The 24,739-nt window shown below is 41.7% G+C and overlaps 1 protein-coding gene across 11 annotated transcripts in view; it reads left to right on the top strand.

Annotated features, from left to right (window-relative positions):
- KIAA0319 (KIAA0319 ortholog) overlaps nt 1-24,739 on the top strand; it is a 101,966-nt gene that overhangs the window by 53,290 nt on the left and 23,937 nt on the right. For 10 of the 11 annotated variants that reach the window (XM_034961547.3, XM_003823197.5, XM_055113223.2 and 7 more), the window contains 10 exons: nt 4,164-4,356; nt 9,246-9,344; nt 10,608-10,705; nt 11,941-12,028; nt 13,006-13,098; nt 14,610-14,742; nt 16,240-16,468; nt 20,144-20,267; nt 22,801-22,933; nt 23,907-24,055. In XM_034961547.3, coding sequence (XP_034817438.2) covers nt 4,164-4,356; nt 9,246-9,344; nt 10,608-10,705; nt 11,941-12,028; nt 13,006-13,098; nt 14,610-14,742; nt 16,240-16,468; nt 20,144-20,267; nt 22,801-22,933; nt 23,907-24,055 — 1,339 coding nt within the window. Of the gene's footprint in view, nt 1-4,163; nt 4,357-4,542; nt 4,597-9,245; nt 9,345-10,607; nt 10,706-11,940; nt 12,029-13,005; nt 13,099-14,609; nt 14,743-16,239; nt 16,469-20,143; nt 20,268-22,800; nt 22,934-23,906; nt 24,056-24,739 lie in introns of those variants that run through there. The other variant, XM_034961552.3, reaches the window with a different exon arrangement.

Genomic DNA, 24,739 nt, shown 5'->3' with positions numbered 1-24,739 from the left:
TTGTCACCGAGGCTGGAGTGGAGCAGTGTGATCTCAGCTCACTGCAGCCTTGACCTCCTGGGCTCAGGCAGTCCTCCCAACTCAGCCCCACAAGGTAGTTGGGACTACAGGCATGTGCCACCACACCCAGCTAATTTTTATGTTTTTGGTAGAGATGGGATTTCGCTATGTTGCCCAGGTTGGTCTCAAACTCCTGAGCTCAAGTGATCTGCCTGCCTTGGCCTCCCAAAATGCTAGGATTACACATGTGAGCCACCTTGCCCCACGATAACATGCTGCTTTCCATTGAAATACAAATTTTCCTCTGAAGTACATTAGATTTGTAGGCAATCTCTGAATACGTGTTCATAAAAATTAGATGCATAGCATAATAATAAGTCATTTGCTCAAGCCCAGTACACTGATGCACAACTGTAATCCCAGCTACTTGGGAGGTGGAGGTAGGAGAATTGCTTGAGCCTATGGGTGAGAGGCCAGCCTGGGCAACAGAGTGAGACCCCATCTCTTAAAACAAAAAGAAAGAAAGAAAAGAAACTATTTCATTCTGATGCAGTGCAAAGTTTGGAATTGATGACAGAAACTAAGATCTTTTCTCTCACCAAAAAAATATGTAAAATAGTTCAATTGTATTTGGTAAAGGTATCTAGAAAATTCAATGGGGAAAGAATAGTATTTTCAACAAATGGTGTTAGGACAACCGGATATTTACATGCAAAAGAATGAATTTAGACCCCTATCTCATACCTTATTTTTAAAAAATTAACTCAAAATGGACCAACGTTCTCAATATATGAGTTAAAACTATAAGAGACATGGAAGAAAACTCAGCATAAATCTTTGTAAACTTAGGCAATTATTTCTTAGTACATCAAAAGCATAGCAATAAAATAGAAAAATGGTAAATTTGAATTAATAAAAAGTAGAAACTTCTGTATTTCAGATGACAACATCAAAAAAGTAAAGCTTTCTTGATGGAATAAATATACCATAAAATGGGATAAATATACCATAAATATTGTATACTGAATATATAAATAACTCTTACAACTTAATAATTAAAAGACAACCCAACTCAAACATGGGCAAAGGATCTGAATCGAATTTCTCCAAAGATCATAGAAGAATAGCCAAGAAGCACATGAAAAGATGCTCAGCACCATTAATCTTTAGGGAAATGCAAGTCAAAACCACAATGAGATACCACTTCACATCTACTAGATGGCTAGAATAAAAACTAAAGATAGATAATAAGTGTTAGTAAGGATGCAGAGAAATTGGAACTCTCATACACTGCTGGTGGGAATGTGAGATGTTGCAGCCACTTTGGTTTGTTTTTGACTTTTGTTTTTTGAGAGACAGGGTCTTGTTCCGTACCCGGGTCAAAATGCCGCGGTGCAGCATGGCTTACTGCAGCCTTAAACTCCTGGGCTCCAGTGATTCTCTCACCTCAGCCACCTGAGTAGCTGGGACCACAGTGCCCAGCTAATTTTTTTATTTTTATTTTTGTAGAGATAGAGTCTCACTGTGTTGCCCAGCCTGGTCTCAAACTCCTGGGCTTAAAGAATCCTCCTGCTTTGGCCTCCTAAAATGCTGGGATTATAGGTGTGAGCAATTATGCCTGGCCCCAGTGTAGCTGCTTCTGAAGACAGTCTTGCATTTCCTCAAAATGTTAAATGCAGACTTACCATATGACCCAGGAATTCCACTTCTGGGTATTTACACAAGAGAAAGAAAACGTGTCCATATAGAAACTTGTACATGAATGTTCATAACAGTACTATGCATAAAATAGTGCCATTGAACAGGGTATCTAGGAAAAATAAATCAAGATCAAACTTGTAGAGGATAAAGGACATTCTTTGCAACTGTGTTTTCCTGTGGACAAGACTAGAGAAATCACCTAAAACAAGTTGTTTTAAAGTAAATGAGTAGAGAACATAGAAACAAGAGCCATTTGAAACTTTTGCTGACGAGGCCCGGGTTAACTTGAAGGCTGAAATGGGTGATGCTGGTGCTCAGTGGCTTCCATAGAGGATTGATTTTTCTTTGGAGGGGTTTGTCAGAGAGGACCTTGTGTCCTGATGACTTAGTGAGTAGTTCTGTGGTGGAGGTTGTGGGTGGATTACTGAATAGTGAAGGGAAGAATTGGCATGTGATTCCAGCCTGGAGAGGCAGCATGGTGGAAAAGTGAATGTTTTAGAGAAGAGCAGGATGAGAGGTTTCTTCCCCTTCAGCCATTTCTGGCTTAGTGACCTTGGCCCAAGGTGCCTTAATTTCTCTGACCACTGTCTACCTTCATTCTTTATTTCAACTTGGCAATATTTTTCAGGACTTGATTAAAAAAAAAATTCAATTCATCCTATGGGATTTGCAGAGGCCCCAGTATAAAATGTTATGGACACCTATTCTGCAGCCCTGGTTTGCAGTAATTTTGAATTTCGTGCTATTCTTAGAGAGCACAGATTCAATGAACAGCTTAATCTATAGCACTCACTTCACAAACCCAGATGCCTGAAAATTCAATTAAATCAAACATCTTAAAATTATATAGTAAACCCACTACCTGATTTTTAAAATGTTGGTCAATTGGTTTCCCTTAGTTTGATCAATACAGCTTAATTTCATTATTTTGTTTTTTTTTTTTTTTTGCCTTGGTTCTGGAAATTTAGTTGCAGGTTTCACCAGTTGCCTAGTAAATATCTGAAACCCAGTAGAGGCTCAGTTACTATTTGTAGTGATGTAAGGGATCACACCTCCAAGCACAAAATGTATGCCATATCCTTATGGACTTTTCTCAACTGTAGAAAAGAGTAGTTGTCTTTTCAGTTAGCACCAATGGCCCCCTCTCTGATTTACATTTGAATTATAGCTTTTCTTTCTGTGAGTTTCTCACTGCACATGGTCCCTGTGGGCCTTCTATATTCTTAGTCTAAGAGTTTTACTTACCTGGCCCCACACAGTTACTGACTAAAAGTCGCAAAAGATATTTTATTATCATATTATGAGACTTTTCCCTCCAGCACACACTGTTTAGTTTAAGAACTTTAACTTGGCTAACTCTGTAACTTTAAGTTATCGGTTATACATAATGGATAAAATGAATAAAGATGACTTACTCTAGAAGCCTGTTTACTATTGAATTATTTGATTGTCTTCAATTGTTGCTTTAGTGATTGTCTTAGTTTGTGCTGCTGTAACAAAATACCATTGTAGTAGTCCATTCTTACACTGCTATAAAGACATACCTAAGACTGGTTAATTTACAAAGGAAAGAGGTTTAAGTAACTCACAGTTCCACATGGCTGGGGAGGCCTCAGGGAACTTACAGTCATGGCAGCAGGTGAGAGAGCAAGCAGGGGAAATGCCAGATGCTTATAAAACCACCAGATCTCGTGAGAACTCACTCACTATCACGAAAACAGCATGGGGGGAACCGTCCCATGATCCAGTTACCTCCATTTGGTCTCTCCCTTGACACGTGGGGATTATAATTCAAGATGAGATTTGGGTGGGGGCACAAAGCCTAGCCATATCAGCCATGAACTGGGTGGCTTAAACAATAGACATTTATATCTCACAGAACTGAAGTTTGGAGGTCTGAGATCAGGATGCCAGCAGGGTTGGGTTCTTGGCGAGGGTTTCTTGATTTATAGGCAGTCATCTTTTTGCTGTGTCCCTACAAGGAAGAAAGAGAACTAGCTAGCTCTTTCTCCTCTACTTATAAGGGCACAAATCCCATTTATGAAGGCTTTACCCTCATAACCTAATTACTTCCCAAAGGCCCTACCTCCAAATACTATCACATTGAGGGTTAGGATTTCAACAAATGAATTTTGGGGGGTGGAAGGAGGTGTGGGGCAGAAACATTCAGTCCATTGAACTGGTCAGTTTAGGGGCTACTATAATTACTTTCTCATTCTTTGAGTGTTTGTGTGAGTTCACCTATACTAACTGTCCAACCCACAGTTGCCTTATGTTTCTAATAGACAGCAAAGAGAGTACTTGAGAGAGATGGTCTAGAGTTCCAGAGTTTTGCAATATTATTCATGGTTTTTCAAACATTACCAAAGCTAATTAATGAAAAAGGTTGGTAACATTGAGTTGCTTGAATAGTTGAACTGTTTTTTTTTAATAACAATTTATCCTTGTAATTGATCTCATAGGTTCTAATGCCTTCCCATAGTCTTCCTCCAGCAAGCCTGGAGCTCAGCTCAGTCACCGTGGAGAAAAGCCCAGTGCTCACAGTCACCCTGGGGAGTACAGAGCACAGCATCCCAACACCTCCCACTAGCGCAGCCCCCTCTGGGTCCACCCCATCTGAGCTACCCATATCTCCTACCACTGCTCCCAGGACAGGTAACTTTTAAAAAATATAATTTCAAGAAATGTACTGAAGACAGGCTGTAGAATTTGGTGGTGACAACTTTTAAAGTTTACTCATTCCCTCCAGGCACATTTTTGAGCATCTATCATGTGCCAGAAACGGTGCTGCATACTGGGAATAAAAAGATGAATAAGACATTGTCTTTTCCCTCAGGGACTCCATAGTCCAGGAGAGGAGACTGGCAGGTAAAGAGGTGGTTCTGATACAATATGGTAAGTGCTATGAGAGGCTGCTGTGGGAGCAGAGGGGCACCCTGATCCACTAACAGGGTCCAGGGATGCCTTTCCAGAGGAGACGATGCTAGGATAGAGTTAGCCAGCAAAAATGGCATTGGTCTGTTGTTCAGGTGGAGGGAGCAACATGTTTCATAACAATCGTGATCACTGTATTTACTGAGCACTTACAGAGTGCCAGGCAATATGCTCAGTGCTTCCCATCCATCATCTCTCACTCATTGCCTGTGCAAGAAAACAGACGTACAAGAGCTCATGGGACATTTCGGAAGAACTGTAAGGGATTCAGTATGGCTGGAACTGGAGTCGTAAGCAGGACAAGAACTGGAAAGATCATGTATTTTGTGCTAAAGATTCTGCACTTTACTGGATGGGTATAGAGAATCCCTGAATGATTTTAAGCAGGAAAGCAAAATGATCAGATTTGTATTAAGAAATAGTGTGGGATGAGCCCGGTGGCTCACGCCTGTAATTCCAGCCCTTTGGGAAGCCCAGGCAAGCAGATCATGAGGTCAGGAGTTCGAGACCAGCCTGGCCAACATGGTGAAACCCCATCTCTACTAAAAATACAAAAAAATTAGCTGGGCGTGGTGGCACACACCTGTAATCCCAGCTACTTGGGAGGTTGAGGCAGGAGAATTGCTTGAATCCAGGAGGCAGAGGTTGTAGTTAGCTGAGATCGCTCCACTGCACTCCAGCCTGGGCAACAGAGCAAGACTGTCTTGAAAAAAGTAAAAAATGAATAAAAAGGGACCAGGTGCGGTGGCTCGCACCTGTAATCTCAGCACTTTGGGAGGCTGAGGTGGGTGGATCATGAGGTCAGGAGATTGAGACCATCCTGGCTAACACAGTGAAACCCCATCTCTACTAAAAATACAAAAAATTAGCCAGACGTGGTGGCGGGCGCCTGTAGTCCCAGCTGCTTGGGAGGCTGAGGCAGGAGAATGGCATGAACCCGGGAGGCGGAGCTTGCAGTGAGCCGAGATTGCACCACTGCACTCCAGCCTGGGCGACAGAGCGAGACTCCGTCTCAAACAAAAAAAAAAAAAAAAAAAAAAAAGAAAATATTGTGGAGTTGACTAGAGGCAACAAGATCCATGAAAAGGCTATGGTGAATGGTTGCAGAGATGGAGGGAAGGAACCAGATTTAGGAGACAGGAAGGGAGAAGATTCACAAAGATCTGATAAGTGATTGAATGAATGTAAGGATGTGAAGGAAGAGGACGCTAAGACATATGAAAATACAGAACTAAAATTAGATGAGCAGTTGGGCTGAAGATAAAGGGTTACGAGTCATCAGTGTGGAGGTGATAGTTGGAGACACGGGGGACATAGGAGATCATCCAGGGAGAGAGGGGGGTGAGCTGAGGAGAGGCCTGAGGACTGGAACTTTGGGGACATCGTTATACAAGGAGCTGGAAGTGTAGAAGGAGCCTGCAAAACTGATTGGGTAGTTGTGCCAGAGAGGTGGGAGATAAAGAGGAAAGCTAGAGGGAGAGAGTTCTATCGAGGAGGACAGAATAATTTTCCATCTACCCTTCTAAGTTCTAGGCTAGTGCCCCTGTAACAAAAGATAGATTAACAAGAGGAAAAAAACAAGTTTATAACATGTACATCTTACCTATACGTGGGAGATACCCAGGGAAATGAGGAAATCTCAGAGAGGTTTATTATATTATATAAGCTTATATTATATAAGCCTGGAACTCTGGCTTATATAGCATCTTGAACTAAAACAAGGAAAGAGGATTGTGGGGAAGGCAAGTGGCCAAAGGTGCCTAGAATAAACAAAGTAAGCAAGAGTGAGGTTCATTATGCAGATTTGTCAGGACCTTCTCTATGGATGTGGATCTCTTGGAATGTAGTCACCCTTCTCTTCCTGGTATAGAAGGAGAGACACCCTTACAAATGGAGATTTCCTTTCTAGATATAAATTCCCCTTACAAAGGAGTAACTTCTACTTTGTTTTCAGAGCTCCTCTTGGTCTGCTGTTTCTTTAAAAAAAACCAACAAACAAAAAACACAGCTCAAAATAATCCTTGTATAAAAGAGTTATAGTTGCAATGGCATATTCTAGTTTCCTACCGTCTGTGAACCAAAAGTATCTGAGACAGGTCTCAATCAATTTAGAAAGTTTATTTTGCCAAGGTTAAGGACTCACCAGTGACACAGCCTCAGGAGGTCCTGATGACATGTACCCAAGATGGTCAGGGTACAGCTTGGTTTTTTTTGTTTGTTTTGAGACGGAGTCTTGCTTTGTGGCCAGGCTGGAGTGCAGTGGCGTGACCTTGGCTCACTGCAACCTCTGCCTCTGAGGTTCAAGTGATTCTCCTGCCTCAGCTTCCTGAGTAGCTGGGATTACAGGCACCCATGACCATGCCCGGCTAATTTTTGTATATTTAGTAGAGACAGGGTTTCTCTGTGTTGGCCAGCCTGGTCTCGAACTTCTGACTTCAAGTGATCCACCTGCCTCGGCCTCCCAAAGTACTGGGATTACAGGTGTGAGCCACTGTGCCTGGCCAGCTTGGTTTTATACATTTTAGGGAGACATAAGACATCAATCAGTATGTGTGAGATGTACATTGGTTTGGTCCAGAAAGGCATGACAACTGGAAGGGGGTCTTTCAGGTCATAGGTAGATAAGAGACAAATATTGCATTCTTTTGAGTCTTTGATCAGTCTTTCACTGAATACACAATTTACTTGCCAGAGGGGGTAGAGGAATAGTCACTTATGCCTTGTCTGGCTCAGTGAATCTGTATTTTTTCATAAACAATAGGGCAGAGGAAACAATTAGATATGCATTTGTCTCAGGTGAGCAGAGGGATGGCTGAGCTCTGTCCTTTCCCCCACCCCCTGCACCTGTGAAGATAAGCTATTGATTTACATTGCCAGGGTGAAATTCAACAAAACTGTTTTAGGGCAAAGATCTTGAGGCCCACGAGGAATTTCTTGTGGGCAAATTATAAGGAAGGCATGTCGCTTTTTTTTTTTTTTTTTTAAATCTTTGTAAGTATCTTGTTTAGGAATAAAATGAGATGCAGGTTTGCCTGACACAGTTCCCAGCTTGACTTTTCTCTTTGGCTTAGTGATTTGGGGGTTCCGAGATTTATTTCCCTTTCACAAATCATATTTTGGGGTGGCATGTTCTGGTCTCCTGTAGTTCCAAAAGGGAAGACGTATCAAAGCTCCATGTGTCGCAGAGGCTGTGGTGAGGATTGCAAAGCTTCCATTAGATTTTCCAATAAGGAAGTTATTAGAATATGCTAGACCTAAGGGTCATGTTTCCTGAGCTTTTCTGTGGGCCATGTATTTTGGAGATTACTCTCTCTAACTTTTGTATTTACTTTGATCCTGAGCTTCCATAGAGAGAAAGATAATAGTGGGAGAGAAGCTGTGTAGTATACGGAAAAAGAAACTGGCCTGGGAGTTTGGCCCAGGATCTTTGGGTTTTAATAGAACCTACTGCACACAGTTGTAATGAGGATTAAATGAATTGATCATTTTAAAGCCCTTAGGGCAATGCCTGGCACAGTTTAATCCGGTATATAAGTGTTTGTTGAAATGAATACATTTAAATTAAATATTGGTGGACCTATTGCTAATTACCATACAGCCTTGGACAACTTTGCTTTTCTAGGATTTAATTTCCCCATCTATAACGTGATAGGTTTGGATCAATGTCCCTTCTAGGTCTACAGTTGCTGACTTTCAGGATAAAGAGTTAGTGAAAATGACAAGAGAGGAGCCAGCAAAGCCACTGAGAGCCTCTGCAGCTGATCTAGGAGGCACTCGAGGGACTGAGGACTGAGAGGAGGGGAGTGGATTAAATGAACAACCTGTCTGACATCTCCTTGCAGCTGATCCCTCTGGAGAGCACTCAGCTTTTTTTTTTTTTTTTTAATCTTTGCTTTTCTCTGTGTAGTATCTGGACATATCACAATATATTTTACAAGTGAAACTAATGTCCAATGGAGCCAAACCGATAGAATTTATGAATATATCAATGTAATCTGGTTACAGAGAAAGTAAACAATTATTGTTCTGAATGCTTACCTGGTGGCTAAGCCCTTTTGATAAGAGTTAATGTTCCTGCTGCTTAAGTTAAAATAGGCTTTTTATATTGAGGGTGACTGGATTTTGTCTTGGAAAGGTTCCAAGTACAAGGCCATTAGCAGTAATTCATGAGGCTACTATCAGAACTGAGTGGAGTGTGACTAATGAGACAGAAACACTTAGGATTACACTCAATCTTTTTATAACTAAAAATAGCTCACACCAGGGCGTCAAGAAAAGCTGGTAGCAAGGGAGAAAATGGACCCAATCCACAGTTGCATGAAACCTGTTTCACGCAACTCTTGTCACTCAATACATTGCTCAGTCAATTTGAATCATTATTTTTGTCACAGTGCCAACTCATATTTGTGGTTTAAAACCCTGTACTATAATATAGTGTACAGTTCAATTTCTAGCCAGAGGAAAAACGTGCCTTAGCTAAAATCTTATGAAGAACTATTACAAAAACATGTTATTTTAATTTATGGATACCAAAAACAGATCTAGTGTAGAGCAGTAATGTAACACATTATATTATATAATTGCATGTATTATTTCTAATTAACTTTTAGTGAAAGAACTTATGGTATCGGCTGGAGATAACCTAATTATAACTTTACCCGACAATGAAGTTGAACTGAAGGCCTTTGTTGCGCCAGCGCCACCTGTAGGTGAGAGTTTAACCTTCCTCCCTGACCACTAGGAACTGGGGTGTTTTTCTTCAGCAGGTCCTTACAGGCTATTTACAACGCCGATTCTTTTTCACAGCATTGCACGACGTCACAAACAAAGGTGGAGGACAAGGCTTTGATTATTCTTAAGCATCAACATTTGTTGAAATAGTTTCAAATGGAGTAAGAATCTAGGAAATTAAATACAGTATATATCGTTTAATTGGTCAGGATGGAAAGTCATACATTTCTGATGATGCAAAGCAGATCAGGAGAGGCTGCCACGTACCAGTTCTTGAACTGTGATAACCCATAGAACCTGGGAAGATTCCACCGGGATGAGAGGGAAGTGGCGTGCACCCATAGGTTTGTTTGCAGATACTGTGGCATTGACAATCACGGCTCTCAGGTTCTCAGGATGCCTCACACTAGCTGCTCAAAAAAATTCATTCAAAATGCTCTTTCTTCTACTTGTCCAGTGCTCTACCATTCAGTAAGCATTTGACCTGGGACCTGTGGCCTGTCAAATGCATTGTTTTTAAGATAAACTCATTCTTAAGGTGTTTGACTATTTCTCATTCAGGTTAGTTCCTTAATTCATTTTTTTCTCCACCACATATTGGTCAAAATTTTATACACAGAGATGATAATATTTGGCATTTGCATTTTAATCCTTTGAGGTGAGGTACCTTATGTTTTAACTACTAATATCTGAAGCTGGGAGACAGTTTCATCTTAACATAGACATGTTTATACTCTGTTTTTGTGTCCTTAAATAAACCCCTACAACAGATCAAATGAATTGAAATCTCCTTACCTTTTGTTAAAAAGAGAAAAGCACAATGGATTATACTATGTTAAAACTGATATGGATAGTCAGATGTAGCCCCCTAGGAAAAAACTCATCACATACTAATGGTTAAGTTAGGGAGGTTTTTTTTTTTTTTTTAACTTTATACATTTTAAAAATTTCCTGTAAGACGTATGTTTTTATAACAAAAAAAGAAATGTTACATTAAGAAGATACATGTTATCTTGGCTGATAGTTGAAAGTCAAGTTCATAAGATGATAACAAGAGTGAGGGGATAAAAACAAATAAACAAAAAATATATATATAAGTTAAAAAAAAAAAAAGAAAGCTGAGTTGAGTATATCTAAGGTAATCTGCACTGGTGGTTTAAAGGCTGTCATCTTCCCTCTGCCCAGGTTATCTAGTGTCCTCTCAGAATTTATAACTACTCATATTTATTTTTTGCTCTCAGAAACAACCTACAACTATGAATGGAGTTTAATAAGCCACCCCACAGACTACCAAGGTGAAATAAAACAAGGACACAAGCAAACTCTTAACCTCTCTCAAGTAAGTAACTGGAGACTGGTTGTGTCTAACAGCACAGCGTAACGGCATAGAGCTCAGTTAATACCTTCTTAGCTACTGAACCCAAACGTCTTTCTTCTTTTTGGAGACAGAGTCTTGCTCTGTTGCCCAGGCTGGAGTGCAGTAGCGCAATTACAGCTCACTGCAACCTCTGCCTCCCAGGTTCAAGTGATTCTCCTGCCTCAGCCTCCCGAGTAGCTGGGATTACAGGTGCGCGTCACCACGCCCAGCTAATTTTTTTGTATTTTTAGTAGAGGTGGGGTTTCGCCATGTTGGCCAGGCTGGTTTTGAATTCCTGACCTCAAGTGATCTGCCCTCCTTGGCCTCCCAAAGTGTTGGGATTAGAGGCATGAGCCACCACGCCCAGCTGCAAACATCTTTCTCATGGTAAGATCAAAAGTAGGATATGAATGAATAAAGTTTCAGCCATGCAAGTAGGCAGGCAGATGGTGAAGAGGCTTTGCATGGCTTTTCTTTATTTGGGTTACTTGGTATATCTCAGTTTGGGGAAAAGAGCCTGGTTGTCCCACAAGCATTGCAGAGAGGTTAAAAACCTGTTGTAACTCTTGCTCTCCTTGCAGTGTTAAGGACATTCTACTTATCTCTGGTTCTCAATCCGGCACATCTCTAGAGTTGCCAATAATTCCATTCCAGGTCACAAATTGCCCTATCACATATTGTTCTATGATACAAGCACTCAGAAGAAACATGCCCTCTTTCTGGCCTAGGAGGATATATAAACTGACTTAGCGACTAGAGATCTAGTCTCCTACCAGATGATTATGTTGACTTCATCTCCTGGGACCACACAGCTAATGGTACAACACAGACTTGCATCACCCTCATGTCATGGAGCTCTGTTTCTCAAAGTGTGGCATCCAGACCACTGGCAACCAATGCACCAGAGCTAGGTGGTAAAAATGCATGGTTCCATACACACGTTTGAGAACTGCTGCCCTCTGCTGGTCCATCTCACCCAGGCCTCTGTGAAGCCCTGTGCAGCGAAGCTAAAGGCCTGTCTAGGTGATACTTAGTGCTCCAGAATTCAGGCTTCGAACATGCGGCAGCCTCTTGACAGATCCAAATGAGACTGTCTCCTGAGCCCCTTCTCTATGCTGACTTTAGGAGTGCGGCTTCTGGGACATTTTAGCTTTTTCTACGTAGTGGACCCATCACGTCTTGCATGTTGAACCGTATAACTTTTCTTTATGTTACAGTTGTCCGTCGGACTTTATGTCTTCAAAGTCACTGTTTCTAGTGAAAACGCCTTTGGAGAAGGATTTGTCAATGTCACTGTTAAGCCTGGTAAGCCGGTGTAAGAGAATGACCTCCTGTTGTACATATTTATCTCAATTTTTGATGCCTGGATGACTCTATATCTGTCTACCTATCTACCTTGAGAGACAAAACCTATTTTGTATTAGGCTCCATTGTAGAGAAAACACGCAAAGATTATATTTTTGATTTTTTTTTCTACCCTTTGCTTAACACTTTGTACTTGCTTGACAAGGTTATTGCTGGCTGCTCTCGAATGGTGGCAAATCTACCTTAACCCTCTCTATCTGACATTTACACCATCCACTCTAACTTCTACCTCCACTCTCCGTGATTCAGCTTCACCTTCGAAGCAGGGGCATGTTAAATACATTCAACTGAGCAACCAAGAGGTCAGGGGAAAATGTGTGCCCATCGGTCAGTGCATTCATATGAATTAGAAACAGGTGGTTCTTGGGCTGGGTGGGCACAGCCCTGGCTTGGTGAGTAGAACATGGGCTGGCTTTCAGCCTCCACCACCCCCTTACCTGTGCTGAGGGCACAACCTACCCAATCAAGGTGAACCTCCCTTGTACCCACTTCAGTCCACCCTGAGGGCCTGACAGCTCTATCTTTTGCATATCGTTACGGGGGGTGGGGGGGGGGTAGTTGCCTTCAGTTGGAGATATAAGATCCACTCATTCCGAGGAGCTGGAACTGTAATCCCTTCATCCCTTGCTCCTGCTCTGTAATTAATGCTCACATTCTGTGATGAGCCCCTTGGTTATTATTGTACATCTTCACTGAGCCTGGGCTTACATACAAAAGTGTAAATGTCCAGACAACCTCCTGAAATTCATAGAGAGACTCCAGACTTTAAAAAGTGCTCTCCATAGTTGAGGCCTGTAGGATAAACACCTTCTTGACAGGACATGTATAATCAATTTTTTAAAGTAGATGATTTTATGTGGGTAATGACATACGCATACACAACATGGGCTCAGTCACTGTCCTTTTTTTTGTTACAGCCAGAAGAGTCAACCTGCCACCTGTAGCAGTTGTTTCTCCCCAACTGCAAGAGCTCACTTTGCCTTTGACGTCAGCCCTTATTGATGGCAGCCGTGTGTATCCTGTGATAGTTTAGGGATTTCTTTTTTTCTCTACGTGCTACGAAATGTAATGGGTGCTCTGCATCAAAGCTGGGAGGACTTATGGGCTGTTACTTTGATAAACGATCACCTCCTTCTTTAGTTTTATGTCTTCTTTAGTTCCTTTAGCTCCTCTATCCTGTGCTTATTTTCCCATCACCTTTTGTCTATTCTATTAGAAAGTTCTTTAGGGCCTGGCCATTTGATAGGGAATTAGAGCAATTATTGAAGAATCTCCTTCTGGTGTGGTATATATGGTTAGCAGTTGGAAAATCACTTTATATATATATCTATATAAAGATATATATATATATCTTTATATAGAGGAGCTCCCGTGACCTGACTTGGGAGGGGAGGTGCCCCCCACCAGATGGGAAAATCACTTTTAAGAACTCTTAGAAGGGATGTCTTCAGTGAGGGAGCGTGGTGGTTTTTTTAAATTCGTTCAGAGATCGTTTCTTCTATGGGAGTATATGTGGAAGGGGCCCCTGTGTTAACTACAGGTGTCCATGTAAATAAGAATAGGTTGAAAACATCCTGTGTTTGACTAGGTTCAACCTTATCAGTGTAACAGGTAATTGCATTTTATGTACATTTAATCACAAAGCTAATACCAAATCCTTTAGAGGAAGAATGGTTGCCTTGGTTGTTGGGAGAAGAATACTTGTTAGCCATTAAAACTGCTCTATCTTGCAAGCCTGCAAATTTACAGAGATCACATTGACGTGACCATTTGCATCTACTCAAAAATAATCCATATTTCCATCTTAGCACCATGAAAATAAAGCATATTTTAAATGGAAATATTTACATGACCAAATTGGTCACATTTTGATTCCTCTAATTCAGTATGGCTTATTTACAGGAAACTGTTCAGGATTATTAATCTGTCACATGAACTTGTTCTTTCCTTAAATGAATTAGATGAAACTAGCCCCTTTCCAGGTCTAAATTTCTATGAATCTGCATGGCACATTATGTTTGTTCTCTTTTAAAGTAGAAATGGAAGATTTTCATGTAAGGCTGTGAGCTTTCTCTGGATTTACCCCTTAATAATTAAGGTAGTAAAAGATGTTTTGTAAGTTGTAGAAAGGCAGCTCAAGTCTTTTTGAACCTGTCAGCTCAGGTGCCTATTTAAAATGATCAGTATGCTGTAGCTGAGGTGAGCAGAAGTAGCATTTCCATGTGCTGCATTTTGTTGACTCCTGTTTTTTAAAAGCAAAAGCATCTGTCACTGTGCTTCTTAAATATTCAACTGAGTGGGAACAGCCTCATTCAAATCTGGTGGAAATCCAGGAGAAAAATAGTGATATAATTTCGGGAGTAGGAAAGAATCTCCTTCTAATACAGTATATATCCATTGAGATCTAGGCAAGTACATAATTTCTTATAAAAATGAATTTAAATATGCAATAATTAAAGTATAAAACTTATGTCTTCCTCTTCTTGTATTTCATTCTTGTCTTTATTTCTTAATCTTGTAGAAAGTACAGATGATACTGAAATAGTGAGTTATCATTGGGAAGAAATAAACGGGCCCTTCATAAAAGAGAAGACTTCAGTTGACTCTCCCGTCTTACGCTTGTCTAACCTTGATCCTGGTAACTATAGTTTCAGGCAAGTGGGTCGCTGCCTTTATTGTGCTGCCTGCTACTTACATTTTGACTGTTTCTTTAAATTAATGCGCATAAAACACTGCACTTCTTATTTTGATCAAAAGAGATTTGGCTTTCATGGGGGTTTTGGTTGCATGCCGCTGGAGACTCTGATATCCTCATCAATTAATAGGAACTTTATTTATTTATTGGAGTAAAATTTATATATAGTGAAAGGTACTTTATGAGATTCATTTAATTCATTTGTATTTAATTACGCTTTACCATCTGATTGGAGCAGCTTACTGCTGCTAACCCATGAAGAAATTTCCTAACGGGCCCAGAAAGTGTCCTGACTCAGCCTGGTTGAGAAGGAAGGACTTTAGATGTTTGGTTTGCTGTCAGAGCCAGAAGTAGAAGTTGGATCTTGGTTGTGTGGAGTATGAGGGATAGTGTGGAAGGAAGCTCAGAATGCACAGGTGCCCCCTACATGTCTTTTCCCTGCAAGGAAGGCCTGCATTCTTGCCACAGCTTCATTGTCATATGCCTATTGATATTATTTAGCACTCATCACTGCTCCCACCACCATCTTTAACGTAGAAGGATGAAGTGACCCATTTGTGAAAGGACCACATTAGGAATCAGTTTAGTGCAGGAAAGTTAACGCACTTCTCTTTTTTGTTTGCAGAGGTTGAGCATTGGTTTGCGTTTGAAAGTGCTTAATCCTAACACCGCTTTGCAAGGAGTATCCTGAAAACATAATTATAAGTCCTCTAGAAAAGGATTAAAAAGTAAAAAGCTTTGTAGCTGAAAATTCAGGAGTGATTTGCTGTCTCTGCATGCTCAACCTGCAGGCAGAACTTAAACCTGATCCATTTTTAGTCTCCGTTAAGAGAGTGGCATCTGTGTTGGGTGAGGATGGTTTCTTCACCCAGCATCTCAAAAGCCAATCAGAAATCCATAAAGGTGAAACTCTGACATCAATATGTTATGAACTAAAACTAAAAATAGCCAACAGCAACAAAAGCAAACAAAAATATCAAATCTGTGTTTATCTTTGCTTCATCCTTAAATTTCTATTTTTACCTGTTCCGAGAACTGTTCCATGAGCAGACTAAATTGACCTAAGTTTACCTTGAGATTTGGCATATTATTTTTTTGTCTACTTTTTTTTTTTTTTTGGTTGTTTTTTGTGACGGTCTGTTGCTCTGCTGCCTGAGCTGCAGCGCAGTGGAGCAATATCGGCTCACTGCAGCCTTGACCTCCCGGGCTCAAATGATCCTCCCACCTCAGCCTCCCAAGTAGCTAGAACTACAGGTGTGCATGACCACACTCGGCTAATTTTTTTAAAAAAATTAAATAGAGACAGAGTCTCCTTCTATGGCCCAGCTGGTCTCAGAACTCCTGGGCTCAAGCGATCCTCCCACCTCAGCTTCCCACAGTGTTGGGATTACAGGCGTGAGGCACTGCACCCAGCCTGGCATATTCTTCCAACTATGGCTTCTTCTCCTTTTTGTAGGTTGACTGTTACAGACTCGGACGGAGCCACTAACTCTACAACTGCAGCCCTAATAGTGAACAATGCTGTGGACTACCCACCAGTTGCTAATGCAGGACCAAATCACACCATAACTTTGCCCCAAAACTCTATCACTTTGAATGGAAACCAGAGCAGTGACGATCACCAGATTGTCCTCTATGAGTGGTCCCTGGGTCCTGGGAGTGAGGGCAAACATGTGGTCATGCAGGCAAGTTCTCCATCCTGCCTTCAGACTTTTGTCTGTCTGTCTGTCTGTCTGTCTGTCTGTCTACCTAGCTATGTGCTATTGGTTGGGGTAGGCAGTTAAATTTAGATAATTTATTTTATAAAGTTATCTGATCTATTGCAACTATTAGAAAAGGACCTAAGCTCACAAATCTTCCAAGTTTACATCCCTTCCCCTCGCCCACTTAGATAAGCACAGGACAGCAACCAATTGGCTCTGTGTTGAAAATTAGATCTTGAGATCAGTTTGGGAAAAGTCTCACATCTGTTAGAGAAGTATTTTCGTATTGGGAGAAACCTTAGAAATAATCTAATCTAAACCTCATTATCAGAATTTTTTTTGTTATTCTGTTTCTCCTGTTTATAGAAACTCCATGTTATCTTGTCTACATCCACTGGTCGCTTTTTAGGACCTTGTTTGTATCTACCTTTTGATTTGTTCAAATCTTTTAAATATATTTGTCTAACAACATAATAATCTTGAAACTTCTGTTGTGTGTGTGAGCTGTTTGCTTATTCTTCTTTTTGTGATTGGCAAAGCTATTTGTTTTTGTTGCTAACCAGCTTAGTGTTTTTGAAGTTATGTTATTATTTGAGTTTCATGAGAAAAAAAAAAAAGATAGGACCTTACATTTCCATCTTCCTTTTCTCCTTCAAATTTTGCCTCACTAGTCCAAGATACATTTCTCATTAGTATTTAAGATAAAATCGGACATTCCATGGAAACTTACCTGCTTTGCTTTCCAGTGTTCCTGGAACATGCCTTGCAATTATGAGGAGTTACAAGTGACTGGGTAGATTTATGGAACTTGAAAGAGCCATGAGTTGTCTGGATATCCTTGGAGAACCCTCTTGGTGGTGTCCATCTCTACCTAAGGGTTGTAGCAAGTGCTATGTTTGCTTCTGTTGTGTTAAGAATTCTGATTCAGAGGCAGGTTGGATACAAAACAGGAAGATGGGATATTTTGTGTTTTCACGGTTAAAAAAAATCTTCCTAATTTTCTTTTACTTAATTATTAGGAATTATGCATCCAAAGCTAATACTGCAAAATCCATCCATGCATACTGGACATGCATCCAAAGTTCCTGAGGGCTGGGCCACACTGTGAGCCTTGCCTCTACACACCAGCCCAGTTGCCAGACACCCTCTCTCTTCTTTCCCCGAAGAATATCCACAGTAACAACCTTATTGCCTTAAGCTTGATTAAGATGTCCAAAGGAGTATTAACTGGGGCAATCACAAAATGAGGTCTGTGAATCAGACCCTTTTATATTTGTCTGAAAATTGTACCAAGCAGCCTGCTGAGGCTGTGTTCTTACTGGGAAGGAAGTGAAACCTTTGCAATTGCCTGAAACATGTGGCTGCCTTGGGGGCATCGGAGAGACACAGTAGTCTGCTCAGTTCCCATTTGCCACAACATTCCCTTCCATTGTGTGCAGAAGCATTCTCGTACCAGATCAATTTGGAGGCAACTCCTGGGAAATTATACTTTCCCTGTTGAACTTTTCAGAGAAACGTGCTTTGCCTTACTTAGTCAAAGTAGGGGAAAGTATTTTTTTTTAAAAGTTCTTAAAAGGGTGCATTTCAAATTTCAGAAGTTCCCCTGGTAGCACAATGGATCTTGTAACAATTTTCTTTTTAAATTTTCCATTAAAACCTTAAAAAATACACATAGAAACATTTATCTTTAGACAATCTTGGGATCTATAAAAGTAAATAAATTGTAATAAGACTTAAAAATCCATTTCATGATGCCATGAACTTCAAACATAAGCAATAATTGAAATTATTACCAACGACAAAAAAGAAAGGGTATTAACCTGAGGTCACCAAGTGTAGCTGTTGCATACTCAGTTGAAAAAATGACTTTGTAAAAACTTAGGTTGACTTAAGAGTTTTACAAAATTATATTATTTATTTATTATGAAACAGGGTCTCACTCTGTCACCCAGGCTGGAGTGCAGTGGTGCAACTATGGCTCACTGTAGCCTTGATCTCCTGGGCTCAAAAGATCCTCCCATCTCAGCCTCCTGAGTAGCTAGGACCACAGGCACACACCACTACACCTGGCTAATTTTTGTGTTTTTTTTTGTGAAGATGGGATTTTGCCATGTTGCCCAGGCTGATCTCTAACTCCTGGGCTCAAGAAATCTTCTCGCCTTGGCCTCCCTAAGTGATCACAGGCATGAGCCACCACACCCGGCAAAAAGTTGTTTTTATTATTATTTATTTTTTCTTTTTTGAGACAGAGTCTCACTCTGTGGCCCAGGCTGGAGTGCAGTGGCACCATCTTGGCTCACTGCAACCTCCACCCCCTGAGTTCAAGTGATTCTTCTGTCTCAGCCTCCCGAGTAGCTGGGATTACAGGTGCCTGCCACCACGCCCGAATAATTTTTGTATTTTTAGTAGAGACGGGGTTTCACCATTTTGGCCAGGCTGGTCTTGAACTCCTGACTTCGTGATCCATCCGCCGTAGCCTCCCAAAGTGCTGAGATTACAGGCATGAGCCACTGCACCCGGCCAAAAAATTATTTTTGATTACAAAACTAATACATGAATTGCCTCTTGTGGTTAAAAATAATAATAATAATAAAGCTCAAATAAATTCTGCTAAAATAAGTTCAAATAAATTGATCACCACTGTCATCCAAGTGTCCTTATTGGAAATAATTACTTTTATCAGTTTAATGTGTACACTTCCAGAATCTTTTCCATGTGTCTGTGTAAGTGTGTGTATGTACATGTAGCAATACCTTTCACATTGTATGCATTGTTCCACAAATTTCTTTTTTGTGTGGATTTCTTTAAAATTTTTTTTACTGTTTGCTTTTGAATGCGACCCAACTTTCTTTTTTTGCTTAATATTTCTTTGACATTTTCCATTTTAGTACTTATAAACCTGCCTCATGATTTTAAACTTCTTTCTTTTAAACTAGCATTCCACAGTGTATCATAGTGTGTTTGACCATCCTCCTGTTGATGGATGTGTAGATTGTTTCCATGTTTTGCTGTGATAGACTGTTCTTCAGTCAGCATCCATGGACGAGTCTCCTTGTGCATTTCTCTGGGGTAGATACTAAGAAGTCGAATTACTGGGTTGGAGTATGTGCTTATTTAATATTTTAATAGCTGTTTTCATACTGGCTTCCAAAAAGCCTATGGTAGTTTACACTCCTTCAATAGTGTATGAGGATGCACAGTAGACTTTCAGTTGCACTTTCCTGGGGACCAACATATTTTTTTCTTTTTTCTGTCACCCAGGCTGCAGTGCAGTGGTGCAGTCTCAGCCCACTGCAACCTCCCTCTCCCGTGTTCCAAGTGATTCTCGTGCCTCAGCCTCTTAAGTAGCTGGGATTACAGGTGCCCGCCATCATGCCCAGCTGATTTTTCAAATACATTTTTAGTAGAGACGGGGTTCCACCATGTTGGCCAGGCTGGTCTTGAACTCCTGACCTCAAGTGATCCACCTGCCTTGGCCTCCTAAAGTGCTGGGATTACAGATGTGAACCACCGTGCCTGGCCAAACACATTTCTTTTTTGAGCAAGATCTCTGTATTAAGTAAAATTGTTAGTTTTTCATTCTGTCATACTATTTACTTGTGCTTCTTTACTTTTTTGTTTTGTTTTGTTTTTATTTTTGTATTTGCTATTACTTAGGGAGTACAGACGCCATACCTTCATTTATCTGCAATGCAGGAAGGAGATTATACATTTCAGCTGAAGGTGACAGATTCTTCAAGGCAACAGTCTACTGCTGTGGTGACTGTGATTGTCCAGCCTGGTAGGTGGAGGAGAAAGAGATTTGGCCTCAGAGATTAAAGCAGAAATGATAGCTGGGCTTCTGGGGTTTGGAGATGCCACACTTGGTGGTACCGGCCTGTGGGTGCCAAAGCTCCATATAAAACTAATTTCATTTCAAGGTTCTAAATCTTGCCTTGACTGTAAACTATGGCATGAAGGATGAAATGAGAGCCATCCACAGCACTGCTTGTGGGCTCCGATTTGCCTTGTGGATGCTTCCACACGTGCCCCAGTCTGCTCTGGAGAGCTCCAGGGGATCTTGAAGGGGCTGGTTCTTATGTGTGGCTTGACACTCAGATGTAGCCAGACACTGGGGAACACGTTCCAGTTCAGTGTCACTGTTCATTAATAGTTTCATGAAAACCCAGGGCTCTGCCTACCTCCTGAGTTAAATAACCTTAAAGGTAGCTATACCTTTGTTTGATAATGGTCTTTGCCTTAGAACTTTTCTAGAAGAGTTCTGTTAGTCCCAGAACCTCTATCCAGTTCCTGGCAATGAGATTATACTCAACCTATAGACAACTTATTTATTTATGCCGCTAATACATAAAAAGTTCTATTAGTTAGACCCTGGGATGTGGAATTAAACAAGATAGACTTGATCTCTGCCCTTGCAGGGCTTATGGAGAAGTTCACATAAAACTCTGTGATTGGCGCTCTACTAAAATAACTGCAGGTTGCTACAGGACCCCAAAGAAAGAGCACTCACCTGGGTGAGATGCATCTGCAAAGAGCTCGTACATGAGCTCAAGGTTGAAGCACAAGTCACAGTTAGTCGGTGAAGAATGGGAGGGGTGGGCAGCACAGGAGACAAGGAAGAGTTCTTAGGCAGAGGGAACAGTATGCGTGGGCGCCAAAGAAGAGAGTCTGGTACATTCGAAGATTTAAAAGGAATTACTGTGATTGGAGAGAGAGAAAAAGAGGTAGGGATGTGGGAATGGGAGGTAGTGGGGAGGTTGGGCAGGGATTGGAATGACAATAGATGACCCCAAGAGAGCCCGGGGCACCATCCTAAAGGGCTTTGTAAATGTATGGTCACCCAAGTACTCTATCCTACGGCAAAGGGAAACCCCTATTTTGTAGTGAGTAGGATCATGGGGGCTGTGGCGTGGTGCAAACATTGGGTAATGGCTGCCACAGCTTTTGACTACATGACTTCTTTTTTTTTTTTTTGTGAGACAGGGTCTCACTCTGTTGCCCAGGCTGGTCTCAAACTCCTGGACTCAAGCAGTTCTCTCACCTTTGGCCTCCCAAAGTGCTGGGATTACAGGTGTAAGCCACTACACCTGGCCCTTTTTTTTGGTTTACACATATTTTATCTATTTATATCAATGTTAGCAATACTTTTTTTTTTTTCCCTCGAGACAGAGTCTCACTCTGTCGTCTAGGCTGGAGTGCAGTGGCATGATCTTGACTCACTGCAATCTCTGCCTCCCGGGTTCAAATGATTCTAGTGCCTCAGCCTCCTGAATAGCTGGGATTACAGATGTGTGCCACCATGCCTGGCTAATTTTTGGATTTTTAATAGAAACAGAGTTTCGCCACGTTGGCCAGGCTGGTCTTGAACTCCTGGCCTCAAGTGATCCACCTGCCTCGGCCTCCCAAAGTGCTAGGATTACAGGCGTGAACTACCACGCCCTGCCAATATCAGCAATACTTTATATCTTTTACTTTTGTTTAACATTTAATTTAAAATGTTTTGAATATTTACTGTTTACCAGGCACTGTGTTAGCACTGAGGCTACAGAGACAAAAGGAAGTAAGCCCTACCTGATAAAGCAGGTCTCTTCACATCGACGTCCCCTCCCTCCCTCTCTGTGATGTCCCTTTGTCCCCTCCCTCCCTCTCTCTCTTCCTCCCTCCCTTCCTCTCTCTTTCCTTCCTCCCCCCACCCTTCTTCCCTCTCTCATTTTACCCTTCTTTCCTTTCCTTCTCTTTCACCCTATGACGATTTTTTTTTTTTAGACGGATCTTGCTCTGTCTCCCAGGCTGGAGTGCAGTGGCACAATCTTGGCTCACTGCAAGCTCCGCCTCCCGGGTTCATGCCATTCTCCTGCCTCAGCCTCCCGAGTGGCTGGGACTACAGGCGCCCGCCACCACACCCGGCTAATTTTTTGTATTTTTAGTAGAGACAGGGTTTCACTGTGTTAGCCAGGATGGTCTTGATCTCCTGACCTCGTGATCCGCCCGCCTCGTTCTCCCAAAGTGCTGGATTACAGGCGTGAGCCACTGTGCCCGGCCGACTGAGGATCTTTTAAACCAAATAAACCAAAGATGTGTCTATTAGAGACAGTGTTTCTTGGCTGCCTATAACGGCAGTCTTGAACTTGGACTGTTCAACTCCTGGATCAGCTAGGAGGCTGCAGTGCTTCACTCCAGGATTCCAAAGGATGCTGCATACTCTAGTGGCTGCCTGGTCTGAAGATGAGTAATGTACTTAAATCAAGAAATCACAGGATTGCAGACTTAATGCAAAGAGATAATACTTTTTCACACTGTTTCTGTAATTCCAGAAAACAATAGACCTCCAGTGGCTGTGGCCGGCCCTGATAAAGAGCTGATCTTCCCAGTGGAAAGTGCTACCCTGGATGGGAGCAGCAGCAGCGATGACCACGGCATTGTCTTCTACCACTGGGAGCACGTCAGGTAGTCTGTCTCGCCACTGAGCTAGGTTCATGCCCATGCGGAATGCTAATATTATCCCTTCTCTGGAGGATCTGTAGTAAACAATCAGCTTGAGCATTTTGAGGAGTCGGGATTTAAGCACGTTTCTAGAAGTGGCTGGGCGTTATTGATTGAAGAGTACATTAAGTGTGGATGGACATCATTGACAGTGGAGGGAGGTAGAGCTTGGGGCAGTTGAACAGGGCTGTCTTGGTGTGAGGCGAGCTCATGACAGAAGAGGTTCAGGGAAACCTGCGTGTGACCCTGTCTACACTCAACCCATCCTGCAGTGACTGTAGACACCAGAAGTGCAGTGTAAGGGGCGACCCATATCATCTAACATTTTCTGAGCTTTACATGCTCTGTCTCATAGAACCCTGTATCAGTTTGTAAGAGATAAATAAGAATATTATTCCTATTTAAAGTTGAAGAAACTGAGGCTTGTAGACACTAATGAGACCACACAGACTAAGGTTGCCCAGATAGTAAGAGAAAGAGCTTGGACCCAAACTGAGGTATTTTTGACAAGCCCCGACCTTAGTGACTATACTGTGATTTCTCTCCTAGGAGAGGGCTTATCTGGCTTATTCCCTCCTCCTCCATGCTCTCCCTAAAGATAGATGAGGATTTCACCTAATTTTATTCAAAGAAGAAATGGGAGTCGTTTCTAAGGCTCATTTTCCAAGGATAGATCATTTCACTGGCAGCTTGACTTAAAAAAATCGAGAACAAATATTCTCTTCCCAGTAATCCAGCAGACTCTGCCTGAGATAGGTTTTAGCTTGTGACTCTTACACTGAACTAGAGAGTACAGATGAATGGAGTTTTCTTAGAATTCTCTAAATGGTATATATTATAGCTGGAACAAAACATTTATAAGAGCACAAGTCGCATGCCTGTCATATTCAAAATCCCATGCCCCCTCCCTTATGTTAACCACTTTTATGTTCTATAGAGGCCCCAGTGCAGTGGAGATGGAAAATATTGACAAAGCAATAGCCACTGTGACTGGTCTCCAGGTGGGGACCTACCACTTCCGTTTGACAGTGAAAGACCAGCAGGGACTGAGCAGCACATCCACCCTCGCTGTGGCTGTGAAGAAGGGTGAGTGGGTCTGAGGTGGACAGGGCTGGGCCTGCTCTACTTTTGAGTCTGCAGGACCCTCAGCCAGGCCATGACTATTCAGAGATGTTGGTGTTTGCTTATTTGTTCGCAGCAGATGCCGAACCCTGCCTGGCCGAAAAAAAGCCAACTTTCTTCTAGTCATGTTAGCTGTTTCTCAGTCGCCCTCTGCAAGCAGACATTTCCTTTTGTTTGTGGAGCATATCTTCTAATGACTTCACTCTTCTGTGACTACTAGTAATGAAAGACCCACGTCCAAATGACACCATTATGCTTTTTTTCCTTTATTCCTTGGAAATTCAAGAAAAGAGATGTTTTCAAATTCCATATCGTTTCTTAGTGTGAAGTCTGTGGTCTAGACTAGTGCAATACTGCTTTAGGTACTTGTCTCCTTGTCTGTCTTCCCATTTGACTGTGAACTGCCTGAGTGTCTTTGCTTCAGACATCTCTGTATCCTCAGTATAGCAGAGTGCTAGACTCATGGCAAATCAGAGGTGTTGAATGAATTAGTGAATGGATGATTACAACGTGTTGAAGTGCAGAGGAGTATAAGAGCCTGGCTGGATGGAAAGGTTCAAGCATTGTAGAATGGCAAGAGTGTGGGATGCTGGGAGAGTGGCTGCAGCCTGAGGCACAGGCTCTGCCATGGAGGGTTATATGTGCCAC

The sequence above is a fragment of the Pan paniscus genome, chromosome 5, assembly GCF_029289425.2.
Source record: "Pan paniscus chromosome 5, NHGRI_mPanPan1-v2.0_pri, whole genome shotgun sequence".
Classification (NCBI taxonomy): domain Eukaryota; kingdom Metazoa; phylum Chordata; class Mammalia; order Primates; family Hominidae; genus Pan; species Pan paniscus.
Note: the sequence above shows the minus strand (reverse complement) of the source record. Positions and strands in the feature narration are given on the sequence as shown.